Below are 15050 nucleotides of genomic sequence, written 5' to 3'. Positions count from 1 at the left end.
CGTTTTCTCACGAAATTCGGTGAAATTCCATGAAAATTTCACGAAAATTCACTTTTTTGGTGAAGTGTGCTTTGCTGGTATCTTACATGATGTTTATTACTCTAACATGCATCATGTGTTAAGAAATTTCATCAGACACCTGCGGGAGACTGGTTTTAGCACAAAATGTATTTTCTTAGCAAGACATTTTCTACTCAAATCAGTCTCCAATGGTAACTTGCTAGTCTTTTTAACAAAAAAAGGTCTCAGGTAAAAAAAAATTGCACAATTCGCGTCATGCTAAAGTTTGAGAAATTTCACAAATTTTCTGCATACTTAAAAACTCAAAGGCATTCTTATTAAGACTGGAAGTATCCGGGGAGGTTCTGACACTTAATGAACAATAATCAGGCAATAGGACAAGACATTACCCAAAGAATTCTATCTTAGTGGGACAGTGATGAAGTCCTGGACTTCATAAGACAGCATTTGGGTTTGAGATTTTTCTTTTACAGAGAAAATGGAGGTAGGGAGTCTAGAGAAACATTGACCTAAAGAAGGACCTGCCTAAAGTTGCAATAAAGTACTGGGAAGCTATGCATTACCTCTGGTACCTTTCCCAGCCAGTAAGGCAACTTGACCAACCCAGTCTGCAATAAAGGGTGCACACCCTGAGGCATCCATCTTGCAGATAGATGTCCCAGTCCCATTCCAGTCAACACTGCTGCTTTCCACAACCCTTGACCCACATAACCCAGGTGCTCACCATTGTTTTCCATTTCAGCCGACCCCATCACCATGACGGGCACGCCGATGACGGACGCCAGCGCCCAGATGCAGACGTTGATGATCTTGGCTTTGTGTGGTGTGCGGATGTCCAGGGCCTTGACAGGGTGGCAGATGGCGATGTAGCGATCCACGCTCATCATGGTCAGAGTGAAGGTGCTGGTGAACATGTTGTAGTAGTCGATGGCGATGGCGATCTTGCACAGGACATTGCCAAAGGGCCAGAAGCCCAAGAAGGTATCTGTACCCTGGAAGGGCAGCGTGACGAGCACCAGGGCATCAGCCAGGGCCAGGTTGAAGATGTAAATGTTGGTGGCTGTTTTCATCTTGGTGTATCTGAAAGAAAGGCATGTACACAGGAGTCAAAATTTAGAAGATGTTTGTATCGGCCATTTATCATTGACATTAGGGACGGATACAGGGGGAGCTTCATTTCATAAGTACATTAGTCTACGTCGATAACCTTTGGGACAACTGGAGGACACTTGCTCTCTATACCTCATATAGGTATTGGAAAAATGACAAGACACATTCTGCTCATTGTCTGGAACTGCTAATTCAAACCAAGGCTAATACTGCAATTTTGTATCTAAGGAAGACAAGTTATGTTTTAGGACAGAATAAATGGGGCGGCAAAGAGAAAGAAGAGTAAGAGACAAAAAAGATACATTGTGAGGATTATTAGGTGGTCCTGCTTTTGGTATTTTTACATTAAATAAACATTTACACAAAATGGATCTAAATGTTCCAGAAAATTGATGTTTATTTACTAAATAAATTATGCATGTTCAAGTGACCCTTAACTTGAATTTATGAACAATTATTGATTTCATCCAGCATGGAAGCAAAGAAATAACATATTATTAGCACTGACCTTTCTGCACTTGAGAGTAAAATAGTTTGTCTAAAACACAACGTGCTGGCCTCCGTAGAAAACATGTTGACATGCACCCACTCCTTGCACCTAGTGTATTCTGTGCATCCCAATCACGTCCTAAGACGTAAGCAGTTTTAAGAGTACTCTGTGATTCCACAAGCACATCTTTCCAAGAAAAAACAGACTTGTACAAGTGTTATACTTTCCAGGGATAGTGCCATTATTTGTCACTAGAAGGCATTTTGAGAGTCATGACATCAGACCTTAAAAGTAGAATAAATATTTAACGGTTTTATAAAGTACCACGCCTCCAGCAGGCATTAACATACTTTACATATCAACAAATAAAGTCATGCATGTAAGATTCAAGATTAAAAAGAGGGGGAGAGGCCAAGGTAGGAGGACAGCGAGGATCAGATTGGGCATCCTAGGAACAGTTTTGGGGCATCCCCCCTCATCGGCAAGGATAGCTTGAATCTAGTGGCAAGTCCAGGGAGGGCCGGGTCCCAGGTTGCTTGCTTCTGGTCCAGGGAGGACCTGGCCTGGCAGTTCGGGCTGAACTTTTCCAATGGGGAACACCATCAAGACTAATTTTCATATGGCTGGGTCCAAAGTGGAATAGTGTGGTTAGCAAAAAACGATGGATTTAGGCCCAGATCTCAGTACTGGGGGTGAATGTTTGACAATGTTCATTATTCAATCCATCAATTGTTCTTTTGGCATTTGTGACCCTAACTAAGACGAGTATGCACAGACATGGATCCTGTGATCACCATGCCACTGGAGTCAAGCAGGAAACATCATTTACAACACATGCAATACATCGCATGCCATTACACCATGGTCATCACAACAACCTCATTGTTATATTGCATACCATTACAACGCACGTCGTTACAATGACTTGCTCTAGGGGGCAGAAGGTGTTGGATTTAAAATCCAACACCTTCCCTACTGTTGCATAGACTGGAGCTGGAATATTAAATTATACTTTTCCAAAATCCAGCACTTTTCCTACAGCAAGTTGTTGTAACGACTTGCATTGTAATGTTATGCAATGAAACAATGTGGTCATTGCAATGACCGTGTTGTAATGGCATGGAATGTATTGTATGCGTAGTATCATGGCTTATTCGAGTAAAGCTAGCCTGGCTGATGAGGAGTGATACCCTGAAACCGGTCCAGGATGCTTGTTTCCATTCAAGGGAGGACCTTGTCTAGGAGTTAGGGCTTGACTGTTCCCATGGGGAGAAGGGTCAAGATTGATTTTTGTTTGGCTGAGTCCAAACTGGAATGACGTTGTGAGCAAAAATACTATGGATTTAGGTCCAGATGTCTGTCCTGAGGGTGAACGTTTGACATTGTTCAGCATTCCATCCATCAATTGTTCTTTTATCTTTCTAAAGGGGCCATTTTCAGATTGTGAATAAAAATCTACCTTTACCGTTAAAGAGAGCTTTTAATTACAATTCCTTAGACACCAAACTCAAACTGTTTATCTTTACCCAATTAGAAGTTACAGCGTATTAATTGCAATAAGGAACTCCAATGTTAACCAATGGGGGAGGTAGGCTTTGCAGTAGTGAACAAAGAACTTATGAGTACAGGTCCAACTTATTCAATACACTTCACGCTGTCCTCTGGGCTGTTCAGGTTCTACCCTAGGTTGTGACTTAAGGTTTGGGTCTGGCACAAGGTTTATATGCAAAACACACAGGATGATGGACTGAATGTTGCACATTGGCAAAACATTCACCCCCAGTGACAGATCTGGGTTTAATCCACTGTTTTGTTGCTCTCCACGCAACCCCAGTTCAGACATGGCCATATGCAAATCAGTCTTGACCCTGTGCCTCGTGGGAACAGTTCAGCCGGAACTGCCAAGTCATGTCTTCCCTGGACCAGAATCAAGCATCCTAGGACTGGTCTCTGGCTATCAGCCGTTATTAGCCAGGATAGCTTGACTCCAGTGGCGTAGTGAGTACGGGACCCACCTCTGGGCATACCCTTCCCACATGGGGCAAACAGCAAAACACACAAGATGATGGACGGAATATTGCACATTGGCAAAACATTCACCCCCAGTCACAGATCTAGGTTTAATCCATTGTTATTTTGCTCACCAGGCCACCCCAGTTTAGACATGGCCATACGCAAATCAGTCTTGACCCTGTGCCTCATGGGAACAGTCCAGCCCGAACTGCCAAGCCATGTCTTCCCTGGACAGGAATCAAGCATCCTAGGACCGGTTTCAGGCTATCAGCCGTCATCAGCCAGGATAGCTTGACTCCAGTGGCGTAGTGAGCACGGGACCCACATCTGGCCATACCCTTCGCACGTAGGGCGAACAACTAAAAAACACAGGATAATGGACAGAATGTGGCACATTTGCAAAACATTCACCCCCAGTCACAGATCTGGGTTTAATCCATTGTTATTTTGTTCACCATGCCACCCCAGCTCAGACATGGCCATATGCAAATCAGCCTTGACCCTGATATGTGACTGGGGGTGAAGGTTTGGCAATGTTCAACATTCCGTCCATCATCTTTTTGTGTTGCATTTTCACCCTAAGTGGGAAGGGTATGCCCAGACGTGGGTCCCATGCTCACTATGCCACTGGAGTTAAGCTATCCTGGCTGATGAGGGCTGCAAGCCTGAAACCGGTCCTAGGATGATTGATTCTGGACCAGGGAAGACATGGCCTGGCAGTTCAGTCTGGACTGTTCCCATGAGGTATAGGGTCAAGCATGATTTGCATATGGCTATGTCTGAACTGGGGTGGCGTGGTGAGCAAAATAATGATGGATTAAACCCAGATCTGTGCCTGGGGGTGAATGTTTGACAATGTTCAACATTCCATCCATCATCTTTTTGTGTTGCACAAGGTTTATATGTCCAGGTCGAAATGGCAGTTTAAAACTGTACACGCAGGCTGCAATGGCAGACCTGAGACATGGTTAAAGAGCTGCTTAAGTGGGTGGCACAATCAGTGCAACAGGTTCACTAGTATCATTTAATTTACAGGCCCTGGACACTTGTAGTGTCACTTTACTAGGGACGTACAAGTAAATTAAATAGGCCAATTGAAGGTAGGCCAATTCTACCATGTTTTAAGGGAAAACGCACAGGCACTTTGGCACTAGTTAGCAGTGGTAAAGTGCACAGAATCATAAGGCCAGCAAAAAATAAGTAGGCAAAGAGGATTGAAGGAAAAAAAGTTAGGGGAAAACCACGCTAGGGATACCAGGTCCAACACATACATAACATGAATTTCCACCACTGTAGTTTATCATAGTGCCACCCACAGGCTTGTTTATATTTATCATCATGCTGTTCATGGAAGTGTCTTTGTCTCTCATAATAGTGGTTTTAAGTCATGGTCTTTGGTTTGATGTCCAGATCTAAAGCAACATTGTCAACATGAATGGAGGTGTTTAGTTATTAAGGTTGTAGGAGAGTAGGGTCTGCTTCCTATGGTTACCCCCACTTTTTGCTGTGATACTCTGGTTTTTCGACTTTAGTGTGGCTGTGGGCCTGCTAATCAGACCCACAGCCCAGCTGTTCTCTCTCTAAATTGATACCATGTACTTTAGGTACATACCTAATTGGGATTGTGAGCCCCTGTATAGTGTACCATAGGTACCCAGGGCATAGGTGCACCCAAGGCCTACCAGGGGATGCAGCATCTATTATTCCACCCCTGACTAGCCATCCAAACTGACACCACAGGCTGATCACTCAGCTTGGGCAAGGTGGTGTAATCACCCCTTGCTTAGATATAGTATACCTATGTCTAACCTTATATATAGACACATATATAAGGTTTATTTATTAGGTTAATCCTATGGCAGGCCTTGACAATCCTGAAGGCAGAGTGCTTAGTTTTATGTGAGAGGTTGCTCTAGCATGAGCTGAGCCCTTTTGCAGCATCGCCACATCGCCATCATCCACAGGAACACCATTCGCATCTCGACCAGTACCGAAGACACTCTCATAGCCACGAACACCTCCACCTCCAGATACACACCAATCCCAAGACCACACTCAGAGGCACCCTCATCTACAGACCTCCAGGACCCCGCACACAATTCAGCTAAGACATCGCTGAATTTGTCAGCCCACACGCCCTCCCCTCCAATGACTACATTCTCCTAGGGGACCTCAACTTCCACCTCGAGAATAACAACGACAACAACACCACCACCCTGCTGGACAACCTCGCCAATCTCAGACTCAAACAACTGGTGAATACCCCCACCCACTACGCCGGACACACGCTCGACCCAATCTTCTCCTCCAGCAAGCACATCTCATTCAATCACACCACGGGACTCCACTGGACGGACCACAGCTGCGTCCACTTCAGCTTCAGAAAGACCACGACCCACCACCACCCGCAACAAGCTCCCCGCAGAAGCTGGAACAAAATTACCACCGACCAGCTCACCACATCACTGAACCAAAACCCTTCCGCCAGATCAATGGACCCAAATCAAGCAGCCATCAATCTCGCACAGTGGATCACCCACTGCTCTGACAAATTAGCACCCATGAAAAACCATCCCAACAAGCCCGGAAGCAAAAAAGCCTCCTAGTTCACTGACGACCTCAAGAACTCCAAAAAGAACTGCCGCACCCTCGAGAAAACCTGGCGAAGAAACCCAACCTCAGACAACATGACCGCCCTCAAGAACGCCACCTGCAACCACCACCAGCTGATCCGCACCGCCAAGAAATCAGCATTCAAGGATCGACTAGACAACAACGCCCACAACAGCAAGGAACTCTTCAGCATTGTCAAAGAACTCACCAATCCCAGCGCCGGCAACAATTACATCACTCCCTCTCAAGACCTCTGCGACTCTCTAACCTCATTCTTCCACAGCAAGATCGCTGACATACATAACAGCTTCGGCGACCAGTCCACTCCCCTCACCACTGAATTGAAGCCCCCCACCACCACCCTTCGCGCCTGGAACCCAATCAGCACCGAAGACACCATCCGCTTGATGAACTCCATCCACTCCGGATCACCAACCGACCCATGCCCCCATCACATCTTCAACAAGGCCGACTCCATCATCGTACCCCAACTCCGGGACATCATCAACTGCTCCCTCAACACCGCTACCTTCCCAGAAAGCTGGAAACATGCCGAACTCAGTGCCCTCCTGAAAAACCTACAGCTGACCCCACCGAACTTAAGAACTACCACCCCATCTCGCTCCTCCCATTCCCGCCAAAGTCATAGAAAAGACCGTCAACAGTTAGCTCGCCGTCTTTCTTGAGTCTAACGGCTCCCTCGACCCCTCACAGTCCGGCTTCTGAGCCAATCACAGCACCGCGACCGCCCTCATCGCAGCCACAGACGACATCCAGACTCTGCTCGACAACGGGGAAACAGCGGCCCTCATCCTCCTGGACCTCTCCGCAGCCTTCGACACGGTCTGCCACCGTACCCTTGTACAACGCCTCAGCAACGTTGGAATACAAGATAAAGCATTGGATTGGATCATCTCGTTCCTCGCCGGAAGAACCCAGAGAGTTCGCCTCCCCCTTTCATATCAGAGGCCACCGAAGTCATCTGCTGCGTACCACAAGGATCTTCGCTCAGCCCCACCCTCTTCAACGTCTACATGAGTCCTCTCGCATCCATCTCACGCCAACACAACCTCAACATCATCTCCTATGCTGAAGACACACAGCTGATCCTCTCCCTCACCAAAGACCCAAACACTGCCAAAACCAACCTACACGAAGGGATGAAAGACGTAGCCGAGTGGATGAAGAACAGCCGCCTAAAACTGAATTCAGACAAGACGGAAGTCCTCATCCTAGGGTCATCCCCCTCTGCCTGGGACGACTCATGGTGGCCCCCGGCCCTAGGCAACGCACCCAAACCAACGGACCATGCTCCCAACTTGGGATTCATCCTAGACTCCTCCCTCTCGATGACCAGACAAGTCAACGCAGTCTCATCATCATGTTTTAACATCCTACGCATGCTCTGAAAGATCTTCAGATGGATCCCCACCGAAACAAGAAAGAAGGTCACCCAAGCACTTGTCACAAGCCGACTGGACTACGGAAACACCCTCTACGCCCGAACCACTGCCAAATTGCAGAGAAGACTTCAACGCATTCAGAACGCCTCCGCTCGACTCATCCTAGACAAACCCTGCCACAACAACATATCTGGCCACCTACCTGAGAGACCTACACTGGCTCCCCGTCAACAAGAGAATCACGTTCCGTCTCCTCACCCACGCACACAAGGCCCTCCACAACCTAGGACCAAGTTACCTCAACACCCGCCTGACCTTTTACACCCCTACCCGTCAACTACGATCGTCCAACCAAGCCCTCGCAGCGATTCCACGCATCCGGAGAGCCACCATGGGAGGAAGATCCTTCTCCTACTTAGCGGTCAAGACCTGGAACTCCCTCCCCACCCACCTCCGCCTTACACAGAACCACCTCTCCTTCAGAAAGCAACTCAAGACTTGGTTGTTTGATCAGTAATGAACCCCCCTCCCTCAAGCGCCTTGAGACCCTCTGGGTGAGTAGTGCGCTATACAAATTTTTGACTTGACTTGACTTGACATATACTCTTAAGTGCATTAAAATCCTCACGGTTAATGCAAACTTTGGTTTGGCTTTATCAAAACATGTCGTTAAAGTAAACAGAGCCTCAGCATCACAAAATGGATGCTGCTGCCACAGACACGGGTCTGACCTGCTGCAGCTGGACAAAACTCCGGCAAGGGTGGCCTGGACAATAGGTTTCCTGTTGAGGGAGGTGCTAGCACCTTCCCAGACAGCCTGTAGTGTTTTGGGGCAGGGTGGGTTCAATGGAAAGTTGCTTTTCCAGACACTGCCTGGAGCACACAAGGTGCTCCATGCATAGCCCGGTTCAAACCAGTTGCTGGGGCACTCCAGACCCAGCTCTGGCGCGAAACAGGACAAAGGGAAAGGTGTGTAACCACCCCCTTCCCAGGTTCCACCCATAGGAGGGACCTAGCAGGTAATCCAGTAACTTGCCTGTTTGCTTTGTCAAAGCTCCTGCCGGAACCTGAAGACTCAGCGACTCAGGAACTCAACTTCCAGACTTCTCCCACTTCTATCCACATCCACGGCAAAGCTGAGACCCGTGGCGGACACGGGAGACGTGGGACCGAACACCCTGGACTACCTGCTCTTTGCTAACTGTGCAGCTTCTGAGGTATCCTCGAAGTTGTGCATTGAGGTTTGAGAAGCCTTTGACCCGAGCAGCATTTGCACTGAAGCTCAGCCCTCCACACTCCACGAGTGCTGTGTGGGGCCTGCACCTGCATTTCAGCTCAACGCATCTTCCCGGTTTCTAGCCTGTTGGCTAGTTAGCCCTCTGAAGACTTCAATTTGAAACTACCCCACTTGCCTGGTTGCTCCAGGCTTGCTCCAGCTTCCGTGCAAAGGAGAAGCTCCCCAGACCTTGCTGGTCTGACCTAAAGCCAATCTTCCCATCCTGCGTGGTTGTCATCAACGCCTCCTGGTCCTCGTCGCTGCAGAGAAAAGCTTCACCTCTTCACCTGATTGCATCTCCTTCCTGGTTCCTTCCTGGTCACTGGCTAGTGACCCAGACTCTGTCCCCTCTGCTTTCAAGTTCTTCACATCTTCGATCCACCCTTGGATTCACCCGGACACTTTTCTCCTGGTCGCCTGCAGCACTTCTTTGCAGCTCTCCATAGGAAACAGCGACGAAACCCGACACGAAAGAACGCCTATGCACCCGGCTTCCCTGGGTGAGGTAACTCGAGAAATCCGGTGCTCCCGTGGGTGTTGTCTCTCGAAGTGTCCTAGTTTAAAAGGGTTTTACCGTAGTCCAACCAGAAGTGTCCTTAATCTACTACTTTGTAACTTTTACGTTCCCATTATCACTCTATGGTAACTCGCGACTGTGCTTAGACACTGCATGCGTCTCCTGTGGGCCTCCTACTTCCAATCCTTTGGTTGTCCAGTGTAGCCCCAGCGATTCCCTAGGCTCTAGGCCTATTCACTATTCCTGAAGCGGTTCTTATACCACTTACTTAGTATATGGTTCGTGTGGCCCGTAGGGCAGAATTGAATTTGTGCAACTTAAAGTATGCTTATTGAGTAACTTGTACCGTATCTCGATCTCTGACCTCATAAAGAGTTCAGAGGGGTTGTGTTAGTAATAAATACAAATATATTTTATATATAGCTTGTGTGTTGTCCTTTCATTTGGTATTCAAGGGATTATAATTGGTAAAACAGCTTGCTTCACATGCTCTCTGAAGTTTTAGCCTAAGACTGCCGGTCCATGCTACCACTAGGATAGCTGGTCTATAAGGTTGACTTTACAACCACCATCGTAAGGGTCGTTTAGACTGGTGCAGGGTGCCCACTAGAATAGTGGACATCATATACCAGGCTACCGTCTCACAAAGGTTTTATGCAGAGCACCTAAAATTTGGCTTTGGCTCAGGTCAAAGCCCTTTAAATAGAGGTTGTGAGAAAATTGAGAGCAGAGGTGGAATGGGGAAGACACAGCGGGGAGGGTAAGGGGCAGGTGCTAGTAACGAGAAAACATGAGTTAAAGTGATAACTGTGGTAGAATTTACTGTTTCAGGAAAGAAATACAACAAGGCCTTTTCTGCAACATTTATGTATTTAGCTTTAATTTTTCTATTCATTGTTATTGTTTTGCTGAGAAAATCATTTCCCATCATTTTCTGGCAGTATGTACTACATCTATCAGAAAATGAATCACTGACTTGCTGCTTCAGTCAATGGCCTCTCTTCAGTGTTGTATGTTATACTGTAATGGGACAATGTTATGTTAGTATGTTTTCTATTTCTATTACCAGCGTCATACACGTCACTGTGGAATGTTAGGAATGTATTTATGTGACGTCATCTGTGCTATTTGACAGATGACAGCTGCCGTTGTTGACACCAGTTGTTTCCCGCTACCGCGGGCCCTTGTGATTAATAAACACCTTATCTACACTTCATTCATCTCTGAGTGCTGTATGCTACAATTGGCGACGAGGGTCTTGTCACCACAAGGGTCGGCGGAGGTAATTGATGGATTAACCGATGATTGATGATCGAGACGATCCACGAAAAGTAAATGCGGGAGATAAAGAAAGTAAACAGAAGCAACACGGAGTGAGTACTAAGCGTTGGAATTAGGCGCCGAATGAAGGAAAACTTGCGTGAATTGACAAGTGGCAGCGCGTAAAGTGAGGCTTCAAAGGCACTTGACGTTTACAAAAAAGAAGTGAAGTGCAGCGCGAGTTATCATCGAGAACCTTGTTTGACGGCCACGCTGTGTAATCTGACTCGAATGAGAGGATATAAAGCAGGCGGCAGCGGAGTGTGAAATTGACGAGGTAGTTTTCGCGCGTTACGATGGCAGCGCTCAGCTGAGGTGTCAGTCTGTTACCTCAGCTGAGACGCGTGAAGCATGCCGGGAGCGCGCTGATTGGAGCGCATCACAACGTAAACAGCGTGCGGCCATTTTGACAAAGTTCCGAACATCGGCTGTTCAAACAAAGCAGCTGAGGCATTATCACAAGAGAAAAGAAAAACACACGCGCAGGAAAGTGAATGAAAGAAAATAACGAAGTGTGAAGAAATAACACAAGTAAGCCACAGAATAATAAATCGGAAGTAGGAAAGACATATCTTAAGTGAAAAACTCTGTGGGAATATCCTTAAAAAAAAAAAATAATATGGCAGAATGCAATAATATATGTGCTCCTCCACGTTTCTTGGATGAGCCCGGAAAACCCACCATGAAATGGAAGAAGTGGGTGAGGGCTTTTGAAAACTATATTGTCTCTATAGATGGAAAAAATTTCGATGCAGAAAGGAAATGTTCTTTGTTATTCGGACTATTGGGCAAAGCAGGTCAAGATATCTTTGACAGCCTGCCTGAATATGAAAGTCCACCTGGAACATTTATTCCCCTGAATGAATATCAGGAAGCATTAAAGAGATTGGAGAGGCAATTTGATGAGGAGAACAATATTATGGTTGCCAGGCATAAGTTTGCTCAAAGGAGACAACAAGAAGGAGAATCTGTAGAAGACTATGTTGCGTGTTTAAGAGTCTTGGCAGTAGAATGCGAGTATGAGGAAATGACTGATATATACATCAGAGATCAGATTGTATTTTATTGTTACACAAAAAAGGTGCAAGAAAGACTGTTGGCATGCAAAAGACCAACTTTACAGGAGGTCATAGATATTGCTAGAGGTATAGAGAGATCTTTGACTTCCACTAAAGAAATATCTTCAACAGGAAATAATTCTAATGTATTGTATTTGCAGGAAAAGAAGAAGGGTGATGGTAAGACTATTGAAAGGAACATGAATGAGAGAAGAGTGGGAGGTAAGCAGCTATGCTGTTTTAGATGCGGATCAAGTGACCACTTAGCAGACTTTAAAAATTGCCCTGCTGCAGGGAAGAAATGCATTAAATGCAAGAGGTATGGCCATTATTCAACCCTGTGCAAGACTAAGAGAAGTAGCGGTAACACAAGCATTAACACAGTAGGAAATTTTGATGAGGAAATGTGTGTGAATATTGTTTTGTACATAGAAATGGAAGATGGTAAGATAAAGGGTCCCATTAGTGATGTCAAGATTGGGGAAGTAGAACTAAAATTTACGGCTGATTCAGGGGCCCCAATCACTACTATATCAGATACCCTTTTTGAGGATAAGTGGAAGGGTGTGGAATTGACAGAGTCCGACATGAACCCGAAGGCATTTGGAGAAAAAGACATAAATATGTTGGGGTATTTCATCGACACGGTAACCTTTAAGGGGAGAGTGATTGAGACAAAGGTCTATGTTGCTGAAAAGGGAAGAATATTGGTAGGATGGAGAGACTTAGCCCAGCTGGGGGTGGTTTTGGTCCCGGGGGCAAAAGACCCAGTAATACTGAGGGAAGAGTGGATGAATAGTATTTGTGAGGAGAGTGAAGACATGGATTTAAATACTGTTTTCCAAAAATATGATGATGTGTTCAAAAATGTAATTGGATGTGTAAAGGGGTTCAGTCACGATATAAAATTGAAAGAGAATGCGATTCCATGTAAGCACAAGGTAAGGACAGTGCCCTTATCCGTAAGAAATGAGCTAAGGGAGGCGCTAGAAAAATTAAAAGCAGAAGGTGTAATTGAAGAAGCAGAGGAATCTGAATGGGTTTCTGCTATTGTGGTGTCCAAGAAAAAAAAATCAGGGGACATTAGGTTGTGTGTGGACCTGAGGTCGCTCAATAGGAACATTATAATAAATTGTCACCCCCTACCAAAGATACAGGATATCCTTCAGTCAACGGCTGGGTCAAAGTACTTTTCGCTCATAGATTTGAGGGCTGCTTATCATCAGGTGTGTCTCTCAGAGAAGTCTAAATCATTAACAACTTTCATCACGCCGTTTGGAGCATTTAGATACGTAAGACTTCCCTTTGGCCTGGCGTCATCTTCAGGAGTTTTTCAAAAACTCATGGATGTCTTGTTTGGAAAGGTGAAAGGGGTAGAAGCCTTTCAAGATGACATTTTGTTACATTCTAAAACTGAAAGTGAGCACGTAAAATTGATAGGAGCTGTTCTAAGGATCTTGAGAGACAAAGGCATGACAGTTGCCAGAGACAAGTGCAAATTCATGACTAAAGAAGTGGAATATCTGGGACACGTCCTAAATGCCGAAGGGATTTTGCCCAAGGACGATTTGGTTTGTGCAATAAGGGAGGCTCTGGAACCAAGGAACAAGGATACACTCAAGTCATTCCTTGGCCTGAGTGAATATTATGCAAAGTTTGTCAAAAAGTATGCAGAAATGGTGAGTCCACTCAGGAAACTGCTTAAGAAAAATGTAAAATACGAGTGGAATGACGAACAGGTTGAGGCTTTCAGATTGATCAAGGAGGAAATAGCCAGAGCGCCAGCACTGAAACCATACGATCCACAACTGGACAATATAGTAACTGTGGATGCAAGCAACGAAGGGATAGGAGCTGTATTTTGTCAAAGGAAAGGTCATGAAGAAAACACAATAGCTTTTATTTCAAGACAGCTAAATGAAACAGAAAGACATTACAGCACTATTGAAAGGGAGACTTTGGCTTGTGTATGGGCTGTACACAAGCTCAAAGACTATCTATGGGGCAAGAGATTCAAACTGATAACCGACCATAAACCGCTTGTGTACATGATGGACGGCAAGGGTCGAGGCAATGGCAATGCAAGTTCCAGGCTAATCAGACTAATGTCGAAACTTCAAGAATTCAACTTCGAAATAGAGCACATAAAGGGAGGAAAGAACAGCAGAGCAGATTGCCTGTCCAGACTGCCAGTGAGAGAAGTAAATGATGAGGAACAGGACGACAACGAGTGCATAGTTGCGCACATCGACGCAACAGTAATGTGTGAAGGATCGATTGATAAAGAAGAATGGGAAGAAAGTGCGAAGGAAGATAATGTGTTGAGAAAAGTGAAAGAGTATGTGCAATCAAAATGGCCACATGTGAGAAACATGCCTAAAGAACTAAGAAATTACCAACAAGTGAGTGATGAGTTGACTCTTGAAAATGGGTTTTTGAAGAGAGGTGAAGTCTTCATACCACCATTGGGACTCAGGCAGAAAATTATTCTAATGGCTCACAGAGGGCACCCTGGCACCACGGCCACTAGGAATGTCCTGAGAATGCACTATTGGTGGCCGGGGGTGGACAGCGAAGTCAGGAATCTTATTGACAAATGTGAGCAATGCTTGAAATCTGACAAACACTGGAGAATGGAGAGAAATGAATTACAGATGGTACAAATCCCTGATGGCCCATGGGCTAAGGTGGCAATAGATTTTGCTGGACCTTTCAATATTTTGCCTAATGAGTGCAAACATCTGATAGTTCTAATGGACTACTACACCAAATGGGTGTGTTACAAATTCGTGGAAGTGGTTACTACAGAGGTAGTGATAAAGTTCCTAGATAAGATCTTTGAGAGAGAAGGGCAACCAAAGGTCATCGTATCCGATAATGGATCACAGTTGGTATCACGAGCTATGGTCGAATTTCTGGATAAGCGCGGAGTAAAACAGGAAAAAACTCCTCTATACAGTCCCAAGAGCAATGGTCAGGTGGAAAGGATAAACAGGTTCTTCAAAGAAGGAATCCAAATGGCTGTGGCAAATGGAGTAAGTGTGAAAGACTTTATTAAAACCAAGATCAATGCGTACAACAATACGCCAAAGGAAGCAACGGGGTTTACCCCGTTTTTCTTGATGAGAGGAAGGGCATGCAACAATGCCATGACACCAAAGATAGGTGTGTGGGAGAAAACAGCTGTTGAGGCAAAACAAATATGCGACAAAGAACTAAATGTGAGGGA

At 45.6% G+C, this 15050-nt stretch overlaps 1 protein-coding gene across 1 annotated transcript in view; it reads right to left on the bottom strand.

The window, feature by feature from the left end:
- OPRL1 (opioid related nociceptin receptor 1) overlaps nucleotides 1–15050 on the bottom strand; it is a 201900-nt gene that overhangs the window by 25748 nt on the left and 161102 nt on the right. The window contains exon 3 of the mRNA XM_086929064.1: nucleotides 746–1101. Within this exon, the coding sequence (XP_086785190.1) occupies nucleotides 746–1101 (356 nt within the window). The remainder of the gene's footprint in view (nucleotides 1–745; nucleotides 1102–15050) is intronic.

The sequence above is a fragment of the Lissotriton vulgaris genome, chromosome 7 (assembly GCF_964263255.1).
Source record: "Lissotriton vulgaris chromosome 7, aLisVul1.2, whole genome shotgun sequence".
Taxonomy (NCBI): Eukaryota; Metazoa; Chordata; class Amphibia; order Caudata; family Salamandridae; genus Lissotriton; species Lissotriton vulgaris.
Note: the sequence above shows the minus strand (reverse complement) of the source record. Positions and strands in the feature narration are given on the sequence as shown.